The 22,211-nt window shown below is 43.0% G+C and overlaps 1 protein-coding gene across 2 annotated transcripts in view; it reads left to right on the forward strand.

Moving 5' to 3' along the window:
* The window catches only part of PAPSS1 (3'-phosphoadenosine 5'-phosphosulfate synthase 1), an 86,270-nt gene that overhangs the window by 59,340 nt on the left and 4,719 nt on the right, over window positions 1-22,211 (forward strand). For both annotated transcript variants that reach the window (XM_087437759.1, XM_087437760.1), the window contains one exon: window positions 9,712-9,941. In XM_087437759.1, coding sequence (XP_087293885.1) covers window positions 9,712-9,941 — 230 coding nt within the window. The remainder of the gene's footprint in view (window positions 1-9,711; window positions 9,942-22,211) is intronic.

The following is a 22,211-nucleotide window of genomic DNA, read 5'->3' on the forward strand; positions in this document are numbered from 1 at the left end:
TCAGCATTATCGTTTTAAGGGAATCTTTTGGTCTGAAGTTCTCCAGAATTATAGGTTGAATGGTTTTCAGTGTGGGATGGCCCAAGTGAGTTTAGGGTCAGGAGTGAGTTTATGATCAGTAACCTCATTAAGAGCCAGTGGGGAAAGTCAAGGAGTTTACCTTCCCTGTTGAGGACGTATTCTGTCCTCTTTGTGTTTCTTATTCCCTATCTAAAAGAGGAAGAGATACGACATTTTATTAACTAAATAAACTAAAAACTGCTTTTAAGAAGGTGGGAATGAGGGGGGCTGGCCCCGTGGCTTAGCGGTTAAGTGTGCGCACTCTGCTGCTGGCAGCCCGGGTTCGGATCCCGGGCGCACACCGATGCACCGCTTCTCCGGCCATGCTGAGGCCGCGTCCCACATACAGCAACTAGAAGGATGTGCGACTATGTCCAATACAACTATCTACTGGGGCTTTGGGGAAAAAAAAGGAGGAGGATTGGCAGTGGATGTTAGCTCAGAGCCGGTCTTCCTCAGCAAAAAGAGGAAGATTAGCATGGATGTTAGCTCAGGGCTGATCTTCCTCACCAAATAAATAAATGAATAAAAAAAAAAAAAAGTGGGAATGAAGGGATAAATAAATAACAAAAACAGCCAGCTGTCATAAAAGAGAAAATCCTTCCTTGGGAGAACACCACAAAGGGTTAAGTATGCTGTTTTGTCTGTATTAGAAATATTTTTAAGGCTTCTGATTTCAGAGCCAGGTGTGTTTCTTAAGGAAGATTGAAAGGTGAAGGTACCTACAGGTCCCTCTGGGGTGCATGCATTTTGGCTCACCGTGGAGGCTTCCTCCTTGCAAGGTGAGGTGCGCTGGCTGCAGCAGGCCCCTCCCTGGCCTCAGATTCCACTCCTGTTGCTGCCACAAGAGCGTGGTCTGGGAGACACAGTACGAGACTGTCGTTGGGGAGGCCAGCACGATTCTGGGCCTGGTTTGCTGCCAGCTGGGTGGGATCTCCGTTAGACTTCTGGGCTATGTTTAAGTGCATAGTAAGTGGTTATTTAAGGGGTGCACAAGGAGGTGGGACTAAATGTTCTTTAAGGTTCTGTCCCATTCTGGTCATTTTCTAATTTGTCTTATTTTCTTTTAACTTCATGTTGAAGTATAGTGTACCTAGGAAAAAGTACACATTTCTTAGGTGGACAGGTAAATGAATTTGGGGTCATACAACCAGCATCCAGACTTTAAGAAAAAGATTGTTCCCAGCACCCCAGAAGCTCTCCTTCCTGCGCCTGTTCATTGCCTGTCCACCCCCATTAGCTGCCATCACCATCCTCACTTCTCACATCATGGATCCAGTTTGTTTGTGTTGAAGTTTGGATACTCTGGAAAGCAGACTCTGAGAGCAAGATTAGGGCTCAGGAAATTCACTACAGATTGCTCTTGGGAGTAGTGCTTCTGGAAGAGAAGAGAAAGGAAGGGAGTGAGACTGGGCAGCGGGAGAAGTTGAGCCGTGATTCAATCTGAGTGGAAGCCTCAGCTGACCCCATGTGGAGTTCTGGAAAGGCCTTCAGAGATGCTCCAAGTTGCACAAGAAGTAGACATTCGTGCCCCCGTGTTGACCAGGGATTGGCTGCCCAGGGAGGGGACATGACTTTGGGCACGGCTGCTCTTTTCTGCAGAGGCAGTTTCTAAAGAGGGCTGACAGCTGCTGGGTGTGTGCCTGCTGCACCCCTGGAAGCCGGGGGGTAATGCTTCCTTCCCGAGGGGACCTGGGCGCCACGTCACAGCGTCCAGTCCAGCCGGTCCTCATACTCTTGTAACTGAAATCCTGCTGGAGAGACTCTGTGTCTGGCTTCTTTCACTTCACATTGTGTTTCTGAAACTCACCCTTGTTGTTGTGTGTAGTGAGTTGTAGGCTGGTCATTCGCAGTCCTGTGGAATGTCCCACTGTGTGACTACCCCCAAGACTCGATGGACGTTTGGGCCCTTTCCAGTGTTTGGCTGTTGCGAACAGTGCTGTTAGGAAGACTTAAGTGCATGCCTTTGCATGGACATTTCTGTTGGTTGTGAACCTGGGAACAGAACTGTTGGGTGGTGGGGAGTGTGTGTTCAGCTTTCCCTCAGTCTGCCAGTGTGGCTGAACCATTTTACGCTCCCATCAGCAGTGGATTTCCTCACCTATGCTTATTATCTTTGTCATTGTAGCCATTTTTGCTCTTTAGCCTTGACTATTTAGTTGAGTGTTTTGTAATACTTTTACTATTTCTTAAGCAACCTCAGAAACATTTTATTGAATGAGTTTCACTGAAGAGGAGGTGGAGAAAGTCCATGAGTTGTTATCATTTACAGTGATTGAGACTGTTTACAATGATTGAGAAATAGAATGTAATAATAGCCCATTGTTACTGAGCTCTTACTGTATTTCCAGGCAGTATTCCAAGTGCTTTACACATATTAGCTAAACTGATCCTCAGAACAACACTAAGAGGGTAGATGCTGCTGTTATTCTCAATTTACAGATGAGGAAACTGAGGTAGAGAGGTTAAAAAACTTGTTCCAGGTCACATAGCCTATAGAAAGTTTGGCTCCAGAGCTGTGTACCAAAACCTCCACAGAATGTTTTCAGTCTTATTAATATTAAAATACTTTTTAAATATGTGGCACATATTTTTTGAAAACAGACTGGAAGTAAATTCTTAAAGTATCCTGTAGGAGTTCTGAAATAGTGAGTTAGGATGGCCCTGGCTGACATTCATCAGAGGTGGTATCTCTCACACTTACTTTTTGATTGTTACAGCCCAGAGTTGTGGGTGTGGTACTCTTTGTATCGTCTGTATTCTTATGATACCTGCCTCATGGTGTTAGCAGTATCTGCCTATGTTTTTGTGTTGTGAGGAGTGAATGAGATGATGTAAATCGTGGAACACATTGCCTCGCTCCTGACAGTACGTGCTGATTAATATCAACTACTTTAAAAACAGTAACCAACTACTTTGCTGCAAGTTCTCAACATCCCTGGGGTCCTGTCTTGACATCAAGGGAGCTGCCCACACCTCAAGTCTGCTTGTCAGTCTGCGTGAAGTCCTGGGATTTTGGTTATGGCAGAGAGCCCGGGACGACCTGCTCCCAACAGACTTCATGTGGGAGTGTGCATCCTCTGACTGGGAATGCCCCTTGGTGTTTCATAATATATACAGCTAATATAAAGGATATGAAAGTAAATAATAAAAAGGCAATGAAAATAACCACTCTTTGAGTGCCTGCATATGTGTCTGTCACACACCGTGCAGATTCTCTGTGTACGTTGTGTAACCTCATGAGATAGGTTTATTCCCATTTTACAGATGCATTACTGAAGCTCAGAGAGGCCAGGTAACTTACTGTGATCTGTCAGAGAAAACCAGAGCTGGATAGTAGTTACTGCGGTGAAAACAGATTTTAGTGCAGGAACTGCTGCAGGAGGGAAAGAGACCTCAGGGTAGCACTGGGCTGGGTTCTGAACACGGCATGGACAAGTGGGGACTTACAGCCAGGGAGCAGAGTGGGGGTGTCAGTGGGTAGAAAATTACTAGGAGGAAAGATCAGAAATAACAGGCAAGGGATGATTCTGGATCTAGCAGGATTCTTGTGAAAGCAGCCCAGCCCTAACAAATATCACTTAGTGGTTGGTAGGAATGATCAGATATGGAGGATGGGGAGTTCTCGCTAAACTGACTTTGCAAGATTTTTCTACAGCTGGGCGGTACAGGCCCTACAAGGATGGACACTGAAGGTCAAGGCCTGGAGGGCTGAGAGGAGCCTGACCAGGGTTAGATCTAGGAGAGAGTCTTTGTCAGATCTTCCCACCAGCAAGGCCCAGAGCTGGTGGGCACAGGAGAGAAAGAGAAACCTTTTAAAAATTAAAACAGTCTCTTGTTTCTAAAAGGGACATGAAGTTTGGTGTCATTGAATTGTTTTGAGATAAATGACAGGTTGCCTGGATACAGAAATACTGGTATTAACAGTATTTAATCGGCTAGCTGAAGCCGAGAGCCTGCTGCTCAGAGTGGGTCAGGGCATTGGGAACCTGCTTGCTGCCAGAGCAGTGCACAGTGTGTGATACTCACATTGGTGTGGAGCCACAATTCAGGCTCCTTAAGACAAATCATCCACAAGTCCAACATACAATAAGAAATTATTGAAAATATGAAGAAGAAGGAAAGTGTGATTTATAACCTGAATAAAAACTGTCGCTAGAAACACCTTGAGATGATGCTGATGTTGGAATTAGGAAATAAGAGCATTAAAGCTTTTTAAAGGGAAATATGTTCTTATAGATGAGGAATCTCAGAAAAATGGAAACTATAAAAAGAAGAATCAGGGCCGGCCCTGTGGCTTGGTGGTTAAGTGCGCGCGCTGCGATGCTGGCGGCCCGGGTTCGGATCCCGGGTGCGCATCGAGGCACCACTTCTCCGTTCATCCTGAGGCCGAGTCCCACATGCAGCAACTAGAAGGATGTGCAGCTACGACACACAACTATCCACTGGGGCTTTGGGGGGAAAAAATAAAATAAATAAAATCTTTAAAAAAAAAAAAAAAAAAGAAGAATCAAATGGAAATTCAAGGACTAAAGTATAGTATCTGAAATGAAAACATTTATTGAATGGACTTAAAAGCAGACGAGTTGGCAGAAGAAAAGGTCAGTGAGCTAAAACTCAGATCAATAGAAATTATTTGGAAAAAGAATAGAGATGGGGAAAAAATGAGCAGAGCCTCAGTGACTTGTGCACAGTGTCATGCCATCTAACGTATAATTAGAGTTCTGAGAGGAGGGGAGAGAGAATGTGACAGAAAAAGGTTTTGAAAAAATGATGGTTGAAAGTTTTCTGAAATTGGTGAAAAACATCAACCTATCCAGACCCAGATTTTTAAGAAGCCCACTGACTCTTAGAATAAATGCAAAGAAAACCAGACTTAGGCACGTAATAGTCAATCTGCTGACAATTAATGATATAGAGGAACCAACAAAGCAGGGTGGTGGGGAGGGAGACGGGAAGAGGGAAATAACAGGAACAATGGCTGACTTCTCAGGAGCACGATGAATAGAAGCAATGGAGTCACATCTTTAAGAGAAAAAAAGCAAAAAACAAAGTAAAAATAAGCCTGTTAATCTAGAATTCTATATTCAAGCAAAAATAAAGGTGAAGTAAAGACATTTTCAGATAAATGAGAGTTGAGAATTTTATCAGGGAGGAAGAGTTTTTCAGAAACCTTCCGGGAGACTTCCCCAGAGGTGCCATTATTGCCCAGATGCTGTGTGGTGGTATCGCCATTTGGTGGCGTGGCTGTGTGGCCATGTGGCTGTATAGCCGTATGGCAGGGACCTGGCATTTTCATCTTCTAGAGTGAGGTTTCTATCATCAAGGAATAGGGAGATGAGGGCAAAGAGAAATCAGTGGTTGTGTAGGCAGCCAGCACTGTTTGTCACATATGAATTAAATTACTTTTATAATCAGAAAAAAAGTAGCAAAGCTATTTGTTATTTGATACATAGATGCAAGTAACGCAGAAAATAAGTCATTTGTTGTTAGGTTGGCCATTTATAGATTCTTAGAAGGCTTTGTAGAAAACCTTTAGGCATTGTCTTGTATTCCTTCTTCAGTATGCATTCAGTATTCCAGATATTACGCTAGGCACCAGGCATAAAAAGATAAATAATGGGGCCAGCCCGGTGGTGTAGTGGTTAAGTTCACCTGCTCTGCTTCGGCGGCCCGGGGTTCACAAGTTCGGATCCCGGACGTGGACCTACACACGGCTCCTCAAGCAGTGCTGTGGCAAGAGTCCCACATACAAAATAGAAGAAGATTGGCACAGATGTTAGCTCAGGGGGAATCTTCCACTAATAAAAACAAGAAAAAGATAAATAAAACATCTTGATCTCAGTCTGCTGGAGAGAGAAACAGGCAGCCCTTACTGGGCTTCTGGCAACCACCTTCTAGGCAGCATGTCATCTTTTTCAGAGAGTGAATGAATTTTCTTTGGAAATAATGGTTAGGAAGCAACTCATTCAACTGGGATTGTCAGGGAATCTTTCAGAGAAGGATAGTAACAGCAGCAGCGTTGTGACTGTCCTTCATTGAGGGCCAGCTGCTGTCCCCGAGTGCTTCAAATCTCCTGTCAATCTTAGGTGTTAAGCATTATCATTTTCATTTTTATAAATTAGAAAATTGAAGCTAATATAAAGAAATTGCCTACGGGCGTTCAGTCAGTAAGGGACAAAGCCAGGATTCCAGTCTTGGACAGCCTGAGTCTAAAGCCTCTTCTTAACCAGATGCCGCAGTGGCGGTGGGCTGACTTGCGTTCTCTTGATTAAAGCATGTGACCTTTTCAGTAGGTTATAAGTTGACTCACACCAGGCATTCCTGGAAGAGTTACATGTGATTTGCTTATTTCCCATCTCTTACAGTTTTAAATGCATTCTCACAGGGAAACCATTCACTAAATGTAAATTGAAATCATTTGGGTCACCTGCAGGAGCATCTTGACCCCCCACCCCCACCCCCAATGTTTGATGTGTTGACATTAAAGTTACTCATATAACCTCTAGAGAAGTCTAAGAGGTAATTTAATTTTCTGGTATTTTTACAAAACAAAATTAGAACTGGCCACTGCCACCAATATGCTTTGTGACCCTATAAGGTGCTAATTTTTCTGGACTTCAGTTTCCTCTCTTGTTTTAAAAGAGAGAAGGGGTTGGACTGAACGACCTGAGCTTCCTTACGTGTTAAAATTAAGCCGTACACTCGCACTGACCCTTTGGTACTTGAATGATTTAAGCTACTAGACATAAATATTTAATGAGAAAAGTAAGTTCACCTAAATTCAGAGAACTTAGACTGCCTTTTTAATTTAACTCTGTGTAAGCAGCAGCTAATTTGCATGAGGCAGAAAAGACTTTTCATTTAAGTGGAGTTGCAAAGTGGTTAATTGATGGTAAAATCCTGACTGACCCCTTGATAAAAATTCTGAGTCTGGACTTGGAAAAGTCTCCTGTGCATCTACGGTGAAGGAGCAGAGGGGGATGAGCAGAATTTTCAGAGAGCTGAATCTGAGGGTGAGTAGAGGAAGAGGTGGCGTATGTGGAGAACAAAGGTCTGTTAGCATCATGCTTTGCTGTCTTGTTCGTATAGAGCTATTGCAGCTCAATGCAAGCAGTGGTAATGCTGTAGTAGAAACAGGTAGGACCTTGGGTTTTCTCTATTCAGCTGGCAAATGGGGAGAGAACTAGGATAGTGCTGGGGAGGCTTTTTAATAGTCTGCATTTGAAAGTGGCACACATCACTTTGGCTCTCATTTGTTTGGCGGAGCTCAGCCTCTTGGGCACACTGCAAGGGGGGCTGGGAACTGTATTAAACTGTGTGCTCAGGAAGAAGCATCGTACAAGGTACATAGAAACAGGTATATGGAAAACTGAGGGAGTGGAAAAAAAATCAAGGCAATTATTAACTCTTAGAAAAACAATTGTACAAGGAGGGATATAAAATAAAGATAATAATGGCTAACACATATTGTGTATTTACTCTGTGCCAGGTACTATTCTAAGGCCTCACATGGTTCATATATTAATTTTTCTTAAAAATTTTATGAGATAAATACCATAGCAATTCCCATTTTACAGATGGATGTTGATTTCACCAAAAATGTTTATCACTGTATTTATTTGGTAAATGGGGTAGGGAATGAGGAGAGTGGGGTAAGAGCCAAACATCGTCTTTTACAGTAGGAAATATAAATACTGTGGAAATAATGTCTGTATTATAAAATATCTAAGGTTAAACAGTCAAGACACAGCAATATATGTGTGCTTTTGGAAATACAGAGGTAAATACCAGTAGAAACAACTAAAAAAGCTGAAACTCCTTAGGGTGACCAATTTGAGTGTGGGGTATGGGACTGCCCTAATGCTATTGCAGTTTCTAAAGTCTCTTGATAAAAATATAAGTACCCAGTGTAAGGGACTATCGAGAGAGCGAAAATGAAAACGATGTGCAGTGGTCTTCATTTGTACCTTATCTTCGTGTAGAGCAGAGATGGTTTTGTAAACCACTGAGTAGTGGGGCCTCACACTGAAAGGGGGCTAAGGCTGGATTGCTAGACCTGGGCTTACTCCTAGCCTTACTGGCCAAGTAAACCTTTGGGGGTCCACTTTCTTCAGATTTTAATGAGAGTGATCTCTTACAGTCACTTTAACTTTTAAAGTTCCACAGTTCTAGGTGTTGGACTAATTTTTGTTTTTCAATGTTAAGTCTTAATGTGAAAATATAGGCTTCAAAGCTAGTGTTGGGTGCAGCATGGCTGTTTAGTCAACAACCTACACCCTGTTTTATTCTTACCTAGTATCTTGGGTAGTAGTCACTTAGCTACATGATTTTCTCAGAACCGGTTTATGTAAGTATTCATACAATTTAAATCATTTTCATCCAGTAGTTTTTTTAATCTATTAAAAGAAATAGGGAAAATTGAGACATAGGACAAATAGAGAACTATAGTGAAAACTGCATAAATTATAAGTGTACATACAGCTCAATGAACTTTTACAGTGAGCACACTCTAATTGCCAGCATCCGAATTCTGGATCAGGAAACGGAACATTACCAGGGACCCTAGAACAAGCTCAAAGTAGATTAGGTATAAGCTCTTATTTCCAAAGTTGGTCAAAGGATGCAAACTTGCAGTTATAAGAGGAATACGTTCTGAGGATCTAATGTGCAGCCTGGTGACTCTAGTTAGTAATACTGTACCGTTTACTTGAAATTTGCTGAGAGGAGATCTTCAGTGTTCTCACCCCCCCACCCCCACACCCCCACACAGAGGCAACCATGTGAGGTGATGGATGTGTTAATTAACTTGATTGTGGTAAATATTTCACAATGTATACATATATCAAATCATGTTGTACACTTTAAATATATACAATTTTGTCAATTATACTCAGTAAAGCTGCCAAAAAAAAAAAGAAACAGAGCGTTACCATTATCCCAGAAGCCCCTTCCAGTTACCTTCCCTCGAAGGATCAACCACTAGCCTGACTTCTAATCTCGTTGATTAGACTTTGAACTAGGTATAAATGACATCCAGTAGTTGTGTAAAATCATACATGTGGAGACATGTACATTTACATATCTCTTATAAGTAAAAAAGTAGGGGCTGGCCTGGTGGTTAAGCTCGTGTGCTCCACTTTGGCAGCCCAGGGTTCACAGGTTCGGATCTTGGGCACAGACCTACGCACCATTTATCAAGCCATTCTGTGGCAACGTCCCATATAAAGTGGAGGAGGATGGGCACAGATGTTAGCTCAGGGCCAATATTCCTCAGCAAAAAGAGGACAATTGGCAACAGATGTTAGCTCAGGGCTAATCTTCCTCACACACACACACATATATATGTGTGTGTGTGTGTGTGTATATATATATAAAAATACATATACACAACATTCATACACATTTATACTTTTAGATTTTTGTGGGGTGGGAGGGGTTTTTGTTTCTGGCTTCTCAAGATGATACATTTAAAGTTGTTGAGATTTCTACTGATAGGTATTAATTGTATAAAACCTGTGTGCATTTATTATCCACTTACTACTTGATAGGTATTGATTGTATAAAACCTGTGTGCATTTATTATCCACTTACTACTCCTAAGTCCTGGTCATAAAGCATAATTATCTGATATGACAACCTTTATTCTAGGTCCAGTGGCATTGCAGAGCACGGATGGTTGCAGGAGCCAATTTTTACATTGTTGGACGAGACCCTGCTGGCATGCCTCATCCGGAAACAGGGAAGGATCTTTACGAGCCAACTCATGGCGCCAAAGTGCTGACGATGGCCCCTGGCCTGATCACTTTGGAAATAGTTCCCTTCCGAGTTGCAGCCTACAACAAGAAGAAGAAGCGTATGGACTACTATGACTCTGAGCAGTAAGTCGTGCGTCCCGTGCACACGTTGGTGCGACGCCTTGTGCTCCGAGCTGCTCACAGAGCTTTACTGTACTGTCTCCTCTTTATAGCAACTTGACTGATGACAAGCTTGGTGTACCCATTTCAGAGAAAAGCAGACCAAGGAAAGTAATTTCTCAATATTCCAGAAGTTAGGAGTAGAAATAAAAATTGAAGCTGGTTTCATGGTTCGTGATTTTAAGAGTTTTGTGAAGTATTTAAGGGCTGTGTTGACATTTTTGCATCTGCATATCTACTGTATCTTCCTGAGCATGTAGGAGTAGTCCAGGGACTTAGTGATGGTTACTCAGGTGAGCCCAGGGCATCTGTGTCGTGAGAGAGAGTTTAACCAGTGTTTGTGCAATCACTGTGTGACATGCCCTGTGCTAATTGCTTTACAGGTGTTAAATTAATTACTCCCCACAACAATCCTATGAGGAAGGTGCTGTATTATCCCCATTTTATCGATGAGTAGTAAGCTGGGGCTTACAAAGGTCAGATAACTTGTGTAAGGTCACAAAGCCAGTAAATGGCAGCCCAGCAGTTGAACTTGAGCACTCTGGCTCCAGAGCCCGTGCCCTGACCACGGAGAGTGCACCTTCCTTCTCCCAAGATCCTGGGAGAGACAAAGGCTAACGAGCTTCTAGTACGGATTATTGGTAGTACTGAGCATCCATCTGTCGCCTTTGACTGACAACTTGTATTAACTCCCGTCTGTAGATAATAGCACTGGGCAGTACGCTCTAAGTCTGGAGTGGCAGTGGGGGTTCTAGGCCCCTCCTTGCCGTGTGACTCAAGAGTCCTGTGTCGTCTCTGGCCTTGTTCCCTCGTCTCTAGGGTGATGGCAGTGGACACGGCGATTCCCTTCTGCTTAAAACCTGTGGTTGTTTCCACCATTGGTGGAACCCGGTGATGTTCACGTCGCAGGAGGTGCCTGTGGTTTTGTTGATTAGCACTTATTTAACACACCTGCTTTTTTAATACGATTACAATTCTTGTTCAGCAGGTAGAGCAGGTAATTATTTTTTATTTATGTTTTATCAGTGTACAGGTACTAATCACTTTCATCTGAGAGCGCTCCTCCTCTTTTCCGTGGTACTTTATAGTTGACTTGGTGCTAGGGGTAATGCTCACACAGCCTGTGTCCTCGTTGGTGTGGCCCGTTTTGTAATGGTGGGCACAGGAGAGAAAGAGAAACCTTTTAAAAATTAAAACAGTCTCTTGTTTCTAAAAGGGACATGAAGTTTGGTGTCATTGAATTGTTTTGAGATAAATGCCAGGTTGCCTGGATACAGAAATACTGGTATTAACAGTAGAGTTTGAGAGACGTGTTGGCTTCTTGTTTTATGGGGTAAATAGTTCTGGAGAAAATGCACAATTTTAGATGAGAACAGGCTTTTCTGAGCCATGAACTGTAGCTAAAATACAGGAAAATCTTATGAGAGTGAATGAGCAGAAGAGGCTCATATAACTGGTGCGGGTGAGTGTGAAAGGACTGTTCCGTGTGGCCTGGGTGTGGGGTTCAAGACAGGAGCGGTTCTAGACTATAAAGATCTAAAATGTGGCCCAGACTCCAGTATGGAACCATACCATGAGAACAATTTGCAACAACCCAGAACATTTTCACCCTTGTACAAAATCAGAGTTTGCCAACATCTAGAAATAGTTCTAAATCATAGGGGTTTTTAGTTTCTTTGCCTAAAAATATGTAAGGGTGTGTATATATTTGTATGTGTATATACTTGTACATACACACACTACAATTTCACTATCTAAAAACAATGCAGCTGTAAAAGTGGTGTGCTGGGGCTGGCCCTGTAGTGTAGAGGTTAAGTTTGCGCGCTCTGATTTGATGGCCCGGGTTCGCAGGTTCGGGTCTTGGGTGCGGACTTGCGCACCGCTCATCAAGCCATGCTATGTAGAGCCCACATACAAAGTAGAGGAAGATGGGCACAGATGTTAGCTGAGGGAACATCTTCCTCAAGCAAAGAGAAGAAGATTGGCAACGGATCTTAGCTCAGGGCCAATCTTCCTCACTAAAAAAAAAAAAAAATGGTGGTGTGCTAAGAGTTGTAAATGGACTTTTTCTAGCAAAGGGATGCCTTAGAAGCTTTAATAAAAGAATCTGAAGAAAAAGAGGTTATAGTAAATTTTGAACTATATTACCACAAAAGGTGATTGAAAACTGAAAATATAAGTTAAATATTAGGGAAAGTAGAAAAGATTCAAATACAGTCCTGTCCTTTGTGGTTGAAATGAGCGCAGGGCCACCATCAGAGACTCTGGTAGACTCAGTCCCGGGGAGGCCTGCGCGTGGCAGTTCCTTTGGAAGCTCCCCAGCTGAGAACACTGAGGGGGACAGCACTGCCTTCCTACAGACATGTCAGGCATGCAGTGTCCAAGAGGGCGTGCTGGGCAGCTACCTCTGCTTCTCACCCAGCGTGCAGTTTATTTGTGTAGTTTGTGTACACGGTGTTATGACAGTCTTGTTCAGAAAGTGATGGTTCCTCGGTCGTAGAGTGAGGAGAGAGAAGTAGAATCATTCTGCTGGTGGCCAAATACGTAAAACTTAGGTGAGTTTCCATTTTGATGAGTTAAGGAAACAAAACCGAAGAGTGGAGCGTTGTTTTGTACGTCTTATGCCGACATGTTTCATTTCTGTGGTCTCTTTGCACCATCAGCTGACTTAATCCCACGCAGGACCCTGCGACCATCTGTATGTGGTTCACTGATGTGCTGCGAAGCCCTTGATAACTTTCATGTTTTAAGTGTGTGTAGCATTGCTTTAAGTCTCTCTTTTAATCATTCAAAAGCTAAATAATTACATCAGTTCTCATAAGATTTTCCGATGATGAATTCTGTATTAGTTGCATAAGTGGCTCATTTTCTTGGAATTTTTTTGAGTTACCAAATCTTAATAAATTGTCACTTGGGAAGCTTTAAAACTGCCTCGTTTCCCAATTTTTTATATTTGTGTTCAGATATAATTAAGTTGATGGGAATATGTTGGAAAGTTATTAAAATTTTGTGGAAAGGCGATAGTCTTTGATGTAGTGAGAAAACAGTTATTAATTATGCACATATGAGGTTGTCTTATGTTTGATTAATGGATGTTATTCAATGCCAGCTTTTATGTAATTAATGATTTTGTAGCTTTTGATTTGATTAAATACCAGTGTAAGACAAGGCTTAGAGAGAATGAAACAAACTTCATGAAGATATCAGGCAAGCTAGTATTGATAGGAGTTATGATAAAAGTCATCTGTTTACACTTAGAAAGTTAAGTGGGTTCATATTAGCTCTACTAGTGACTCCAGGAAACTTAGGTTTAGGACTCCAAGATTAAAGCACATTCTTTCAGATATTGCAAACACAACTTTCAGAGATAACTCAGTTATATTATTTGTAATTTTTTATCCTTTTTGCAGTAAATCTTTGTATTTGGGTAGATAAATGCAAAATTATGGTTCAGATTATTGAAATAGCAATTCAGCAAAGAGAGAGTGCACAGGAGTGAGAGTGTCTTGTGGAGATGGGTGATGACGGGACAGGTGGGCATAAATGTCTGCTGTCTGGTTATTTCACGTTATCAATAGAGTGTTTCTTTCATATTTTTAATGCTGGAGTATACCTTAAATCATGTACTATTAGTGTCATTTTTTTTTAAAAACATTCTAGTTGTAGGCATCCTTCAAAGCTTTTCCAAATATTCTCTTCCTTTATATACTTTCCACAGGAAAGCATGTCTATCCTCATGGTTTCTGTGTGGTGACTCTTCAGCTGTACTTCAGTGTTTCCAAGTTGCTAATGGTGTTAGCGTTCTATTGCTGCCTAACACATTACCACAAGTTGAGTGGCTTAAAAGAGTACTCATGTATTACGTTGCAGTTCTGTAGGTCAGAAGTCGAGGTGAGCTAGCCTGGATTCTCTGGCCAGGCTGGGCTCTTATCTGAGGGCTCTGGAAAGAATCTACTTCCAAAATGACCCTTGTTGTTGGCAGAATTCAGTTCCTTACGGTTGTAGTACTGAGGTCCCGTCTTCTCACTGGCTGTTGGCTGAGTGTTGCTCTCTGCTCCTAGAAACCACTTTTAGGTCCTTCCTTGTGGGCCCCTCCGTCTCAGCAGTAGAACCTCCCTCGTGGCGAATCCCTCTCCTGCTTCGGATCTCCCTGAGAAAATTCTTTGCTTTTAAAAGGGCATGAGTAATTAGGTCAGACCCACTCAGATAATTCCACTCTTTTAGGTCAGTTGACCAGTAACTAATTGCATCTGCAAAATCCCTTTTGCCATATGAGGACATATCATGGTAGTGACACTGTGGAGCCGTCTTAGAATTCTGTCTGCTGCACTAATGGGCATTTCTGCTTAGAGTCCTTGATATCACTTAAAATGCCCAGAACCAGCTTTACCTTTCTCCTCATATATCGCCAAATCCTAAACTTCCTTAGTTGCTTTTTCTTCCCATTATATAGAATCTTTTTTTTTTTTTTAAATTTTTATTTATTTATTTTTTTACCCCCAAAGCCCCAGCAGACAGCTGTATGTCACCGTTGCACATCCCTCTAGTCGCTGCATGTGGGACGCAGCCCCAGCATGGCCGGAGAAGCGGTGCGTCGGCGCACACCCGGGACCCGAACCCGGGCTGCCAGCAGCGGAGCGCGCACACTCAACCGCTAAGCCACGGGGCCGGCCCCCATTATATAGAATCTTGAAGTCGTTTGTTCGTTCACTTCACTCTTCACATCTGAGCCTTGTCATGCTGACCACTGAAATATTTCTTGTGTGAATTCTTTTCTTTCCCTTTCTTGCTGCGTAATCTTTGTAATATGTATGTATTTCTATTCAAGTTTCCATTAATTCATAAAATGCTTTGTTTTTATTAATTTTGATGTTTCTTCTGAAAACTTGTAGAAGTCTGACTGTGATTGACTGAATTTACCAATGAGTCTTGTCCTGTGTTTGTAGATTTTGCACATATGTTATTTGTGGGGAGTTACTGCATGACTGTTAATAGATAAGATCTAATTTAAAATCTATTGTATTGTCTTCTTTGTTTTACTATACATTTGAATCATAATTAGGGATGTACTAGTATGTATATTTTTGAAAATCAAAGTATATATTGTATTTTATATATATCTCATATTAAGTCAACATGTTACATTGAAATTAGTACAAAACTTTCTGGCTTTGCTATGCTTTATTCATTTATTAGCTGTTTATTGAGTCTACTATGTACATGCCATTGCTAGGTGTGGGCACTGTAGTTGTCAACAGGCAGATATTATCGTTGCCCTCATGGGACTTACGTTCTAGAGAAGCAGACAGACAGTAAACCACTCACAGCACAGTAAATTAAGGGTGGTGAGTGCTTTGCAGAAGACTTGCGAGAAACTCTGCCAGCACTTGTCTGCCAAGTCTCAGTTATCAGGGATGGGTTCCTGGAGCAAGTGACATTTGGGCTGAGCTCCAAAAGATAAGTAGGCATTCCCTTGGTAAAGAAGGAGGTAATAGCATTCTCGACAAAGGGATGAGCACGTGCAAAGGTCCTGAGGTGAGAAGAAGCATAGAGGGTTTGGAAAGAAGGCCAGGATAGGGTAGAGCAGAGAGTGAAAGGAGGTTGATGAGACAGACAGGGACCAGTTCTTCGAAAGGTAGGACCTGGAATAGATTTTTAAAAGATAATGTTGTTACAGTGTGCATTAGATATGAGGAAGTTCAGGTTTTTGGTAATTGGGCAAGTTACATTATACAGATGATTCTCCCAAGAAATTAACTAAAACTGCTGGATAAAAGGAAACATTTTTATAGTATTGTGGCCCTGACAAGATGATGATAACTGTGAGGCCAGACTCTTAAGTGAAGGCTGGAACTTCAGGTAAGCTGAGCGCCGAAGCTGTGTTTGTCCTGGTGGACCCGGCAGACTTGAGTGTGGATTTTCGTGGTCCTGACCCAGGGGGGAGTCCAGCAGGAGACACTCATTCAGCTGGGCCTCCCTCCCACCGTAAGTGTGAGGGGAGCTGGAAGTGAACCGAAGCATTCCCCTACCCCGGAGACGGAGCCGGAGCCGGGCGCTGAGCCGTAGCTTTAGAAGCTCAGAACTGCTCGGATGGGCCAACTCGCATTACCTGGGTGGTAACAAGACAAAACAACCAAAAAGTCCTCAACCCGAGGAATTAGTTTCAGGTGGCGCTTGATCAGGCCTGCCTCTAGGTATTGGGCAGAAGCAGCCTCTCCCTGGGGCATTACACCTTTGTCCTGGGCCTCAGCCTAGTCCTGCAGATAATTATACAAGCTCGATGAGCAGTGTCAGTTGAGAGTGATCAAGTATTAGAGGAGACAGAGCACCAGAGCGAGAAGAAATGGACACTACAGTCCACAGAAGCAGACCTACAGGTACTTCACTACCGGAATTACCAGATGCAGTTACAACATAGCTGTACCTGCAGAGTTATAAAAACAAAGACAAGTTTGAAACTATCTACATGGCACATCCAAGTATAGAAATGACCCAGCAGTATAGAAAAGAGGAAGATGGGAGGGGAGGTCAGTGTGAAGGGGTGTGTTAGTGCAGGCGGCAGTTAGTGGTGGCTCAGGTCTGGGAGGTTGTGATTGGAAGAAAGGGATCCACTCAGAACATCTGTAGGAGGCACAGTCATTAGGACTTAAAGTGTAATTGCTATATTAAATGAAAGCTGATTTTTTTTCTTACTAAATATGTAAATCTAGTATCCCCCCCCCCCCATATTTCCAAACGATCAACAACCACCACCACAAAACATTTTAGTTCAGTATTCCCCTCTGGGATTCCAGAGGTGGCGGGCAGAGTTTTTAATGCAAAAAACTGGTAGGTGTGGAAGTGCGATGGAATTAGTGTAGGGATTGTGTTTCTAACAGCATCATTATTGTATGCGAGGTAAACTTCAAGTTTTCTATAATAGGAAAAATATTTTGATTCTGAAAGTGTTCTGATGGCAGGATTCTGATCCTGATTTTCCATTTCATAAAACAGTTCCTAAACAAAGGATTTTCTGTATTTTACTCCCTTAAGAGTTATCTACCAATAGATGATGATCCTTTTCTTTCTGATTTTTATGGCAAACTTCCTTTGATTGGTAATGAAATAGACGATATGGAAATGTACATTATTTGTCTTCCTGCTTTCTTAGACCCCTCTTTTGAAAACATTTTAGAGAAGCGAGAAGCGAATGTTTTCTAGAAGTAATTTTTTTCTTTGATGATTAATACTAGGAATCATAGAAGGGCCATCTTAAGGAGATATTGTGGTGTTTTCATTATAAACCCCAGCAGTACCCATGTCCTCCTTTTAATCTGTCATGACCTCTGAAAGAGAAGGAGGGAGGGAGGGACAGGCATTGAGCAGTAACCGGCCACATGAGGCCCCAGTTAGACTCGAGTGCGCTAGAATAGATGACGTGGAAGATTTATTTTTTTGTTGCCGAGGTGGCCTTGACTCAAAGTGAGCCAAAGGTCTGCTGCTTCTTTCTCTCTCTCGAAGCCCGAGACCAGCTCTGCTACTCCTGGGGGTGAGTGGACACACCCATCAGCACGGGAGAAGTAGAAGGAGCGGAGGAGACAGCTCTCGGGGAGGTGCTTCCCTTGTGCTTAGGTCAGTGGTCTGGTCCCCCAGCAGAGAGTGCAGGGTGCTCCTAGTCCTCCAGCCTGGGGGAGGAAGCCGGGCCTAGTCATGTGCTCGCTCTTTACACCTTTGTGCCTGGAGAGCTCCTGCTTGGTGGGTACAGGGGTACCCCAAATTTGGTGCATTCTTGGGTGAATAAGAGATGAATGGAATGAGTTCCCCCAGTGGTCAACCAATAAAAACATGTTTTTTTTTAAATTATGAAAGTATTTAAAAGGAGAAGAATAACTCTCATGCCACCACCCATTTTTTCGTGTGCTCTGCTTTTGCGCTTTTTCTCTACTTTGATTTAACACAGTAGTTATTTATTTAACATGTAATGTAGAGTTTTGTTTCCTACTTTTTCTTTATTTACTCTTCATTAGAACCTTTCGGTGCTGTTACAAGTTCTCTGCACCCATTCCGGCGGCTCCTTGTTGTAGTTCTGGTGCTATCCTTGGTGCCGGGAGTCCCGATGCTTGTGGTGCAGCCAGGGTTGAGTGGCGGAGCTTGTGAAGGCTCCCTCTGCGCTGCGGAACAGGACTGGCTGGGGAGGCTTCTGCGGCCCTCTGGTGTCCCTGGGTGTCGCTGTGGCAGGTAGCGTCTGCCCTCCCACCTAGTACAACCTCTTCCCCCCTTTCCCCTGCAAACATGGGGTGCAGTTTCTCTAACTGCACCTCCAGATGCTGCGCTGTTGATCTCCCATCAGGCTGTAGAGCTGGTCTCGCTCACTGTCAAGAGTTCCAGGAGGAAATAGCCACAAGTCATATGTCCCATGTCTTCATTTTTTTTTTTCCTTCTATCTACTTGTCTCCTTTCTTGTGACTTTGGGATCTTCTCATTTTTCTTATGTTTTCTGCCCTTTTGGGGTAGGAGTAGGATTTACTTTTTCTAACGATATCAAATCAGACTGTTGCTTAACAACATGCCAGTTAGCAGGCTTTCTCAACTTTGGCACTTGGGGCCAGATAATTCTTATTGTGGGGGCCGCCCTGTGCATCGTAGGGTGTTTGCTCTGGGGAGGGGGAGTAAGCTGGCAAGATCACCTCTGTTGAGAATCAGTGGTTTGTAACAATGTTGGCATATTTGGGCACCTTATGCTCTTCTTAATTATTTCATCATTATTCACAAGTCAAAAATAGGCTTTTTTTTTCACTCCAGAGGCTTCTTTTTGCTTTCATATTTGGAGCTGATCTAGACATTTTGAGGGTACTAGAAGTCCTGGTTTCTAAATAAATGAGGATAGTCATGTGTCTCAAAAGGAGAAAGCGAGTAACAAAACAAAGAAATCCTGGTGACAAGTATGAAAGAAATTGTTTAATATAGCTAGAGCAATGTCCTTGTCATCTAGAATTCGGTACTTGGGTTCACTTGATTTTCTGGTGAACTCGTGGATACTGAGGCTGTTAGGGCTGCCCTTTGGAATGTGTTGTTTCTGTCTGTGGTTGCAGGCCTTATGCAGGAGGCAGCCCCCAAGGACACCGGTGTGCTGCTTGGAATCGTCCAGGGCGGTCTGCGGGGGGAGTCTCCATACGAACAGAGCTCGGCCATGTGTCTTCCCAGACAGTTTTATGTGGATGCTGGGCATCCGGGTGCTTCGGGGGTTAGCTTGCTGAAAATTGGGATCCATTCTTAAGTAATCAGAGGCTTCTTTCAGAAGCAGATGAAAAGGGATGTACCCTCTCCCAGTGAAAAGCACAGAAGCCCCAAATTTTCCCCATCAAGATATTTACGGATCCTTTTAAAACCTGTCCATTGGCAGTCAATTAAAAACCCCTGTTCTCAAGCTCATAGATACAGAAAACAAATTGGTGGTTGCCAGAGGCAACTGTGTATGGTGATGGATATTAACTAGACTTATTGTGGTGATCGTTTGCAATATATATAAATATTGAATAATTATATTGTACACCTGAAACAAATATGGTGTTATATGTCAATTATACCTCAAAAAAAAAACTAACAAAAAATTCTGTTCTTCTACATGGTGGTATATTATAGATTTCATGACCCTTTATGGGAAAGAAAATTGAGTTGACTCTGCAGTACCCTTCAGGAAATCTGGCAAGCCATTATTTGACTGAATGATAGAAACTGTTCTCAAACTTTCATTTATAAGATCAGGGTGCTGGGAGGAAAACACGATGAATTAAGGATTTGGGTTAATTAGGTTCTAGATAATTAAGTTTTTCCTGTATTTCAATTGGTCTTTGGTTTGGAAATAAAAATTGTTAAATTTGTCACATATGTTGCAAACTAATGCTTTTTAATTCCTAGAAAGAAAACCATAAATACCTGTTTATCCAGTTTTGAAGAGATGATTTTTGTACCTTATTCCTAAGAATTCTTAAGTGTTTTTATGTACACTATATTATATAAGCTTCTTTCAAGTTGTATGAGAAGTTCGCTAGACCCAAAATAGTTCATTAGATTTCGCTTATAAGTTACCACCATTATTTTTAGTTTTTTCAGAACATAAACTCCCCTTTGCTCTCTGATCGTGTATCGTCTAGTTGGCATTCTTAAAAAGCTGGTCTAATTGAATACGAACCTCCAGAAGATACGCTTGAAGGGCCATCTGCTGACCCCAGTGCTAGTCCGTATGCACAGCTTGTGCGGGGGCTCTGATCGCCACGTGTGTGGGCTGAGGGACAGTAGATGGTTGTGAAGATTAGAATCTTCAACAGGTGGCCAGGAGTCCTTGTTCTCCAGAGTGAGTCAAGATGCTGGCCACGTGGAGTGAGTGTGTCCGTGTGGGACAACTGGCTGGTCCCACAGGTCCCTCAGAACTTGCCGGATGGTGCACTTCTCCCCCTCCCGCCCTTCTAACTCCTTCCCCTTTGTTTCTTTTGAGAGCTGTGGATTATAAGAATCTATGACCAAGTGTTTTCAGCAGGAGGAGAAACCAAACGTATTTGTGTCTCTTTCTTCAGGTGCCATGGGAGATTGGGTGAGTAGGCCTACTAGATGGCCTAGTAGGCTTGCTTTGTAGTGAGAGTCTAGGGTCCTTTCCTTAGCAGCGTTTCCTGCTCCTGGCAGGTTCCTGATTACTCCCAGGTAAAGTTCAGAGCTAATTTTAGATCATTCCCCAAACGTGTCTGTTTTTACTTGATTTAATTACTTCTGTAAAATGATGTCCAATTAAAGATGAATTGTGAAAAATATGATTTGATTACAGGTAGTGACTCCTGTGTCAAGTCCTTGCACCTGACTTCTGATAAGAAATAAAGTCCTTATGTGACAGCACCAGTGTGAGGTAGAGAGAAAGAAATGTGTTTTCCATAGTGGGGGTGGAGTGGAACCACCACCATGTGTAAGCAGAAACTCCATCTCGTATGATGAAGAAACGCTGGTGGTGTGCGGGGCGGATGGAGTGCGAAATAGCCCCAGGAAAAGAGGTACCAAGGGACCCTGGTTAAAAAGGCAGTTTCTGAAGGAATGAAGCTAACTTCTGGGTTTCAGACGGTTTGGCGTTCTTGGGAAAGAAAGGACTTCCAGTGGTCTGGCTCTTTTCCTTTAATCAGAAGGTCGGGACCACGTCATCTGGCAGCTGCTTCCTCCCTCATCCGTCATTGCCACCAAGAACAAGCACTTTATGCGTGTGACACGACGTTTTCTTTTTTGAAATAAAAATTTAAAATGTTCATGGCCAGAGAAAGCTCTAGGGTCATCGTTTTTCTCAGCTTATTTAGGGAGCTTATAAGTGAACCTCCAAAGGAACTGAAACATTCAGTCAATCTTGCATCAAATGGTTCTCAGCTAAACTAGCCAATTTGACAGTAGGTTGGAACAGGGTTTTTAGATATGACTGGAAGGAGATCTGGACCCCTCCACTCCCTTGACTTGCTCTCAGTCTCGGCTGTGCTGAGCCCTGCCCTCAGGTGTGGGAACCTCGCTGGCTGGAGATGAAGTTGACTGACTGTTGATGGGTCTGTTATCAGTCCTCCCCGCACAGCTGCCTGTGACTCTCAGCAGGCAGCCTTATGTCCCTACTGAGAAGGCTGAGACCTCGTGCTGACTGCCTAGTCCTCTTCTACCTCCAGATCATCCCTCTCTCCTCTTCCCTCCACTGCTGACCCTCTCTCTGTCCAAGTCCCTCCCTGCGTTCCTCATTCCAGACTTTCTTCTCTGTCTTCCATTTCGCTCTTGGCTTTCGTCCTCCTCCCTTTTCTCATTCTATTCTTTTTTTGTGTGTGTGAGGAAGATCAGCCCTGAGCTAACGTCCATGCTAATCCTCCTCTTTTTGCTGAGGAAGACCGGCTCTGAGCTAACATCTATTGCCAATCCTCCTCCTTTTTTTTTTTTTCCACCCAAAGCCCCAGTAGATAGTTGTATGTCATAGTCGCACATCCTTCTAGTTGCTGTGTGTGGGACGCGGCCTCAGCATGGCCGGAGACGCGGTGCGTCGGTGCGCGCCCGGGATCTGAACCCGGGCTGCCAGCTGTGGAGCATGCACACTCAACCGCTCAGCCATGGGGCCGGCCCCCTTTTCTCATTCTTGTCGTTGATTTTCTTCTGCCTGTACACTTGCTAAGACCTCCCTTTTCCTTAAAAAAAAAAAAAAAATCACATCTTTTCTCCACTGTGTCTCTGCCATTACCACTCCATCTGTTG

This window comes from Ceratotherium simum, chromosome 12, assembly GCF_057802395.1.
Source record: "Ceratotherium simum simum isolate JZ-2026a chromosome 12, ASM5780239v1, whole genome shotgun sequence".
Taxonomy (NCBI): Eukaryota; Metazoa; Chordata; class Mammalia; order Perissodactyla; family Rhinocerotidae; genus Ceratotherium; species Ceratotherium simum.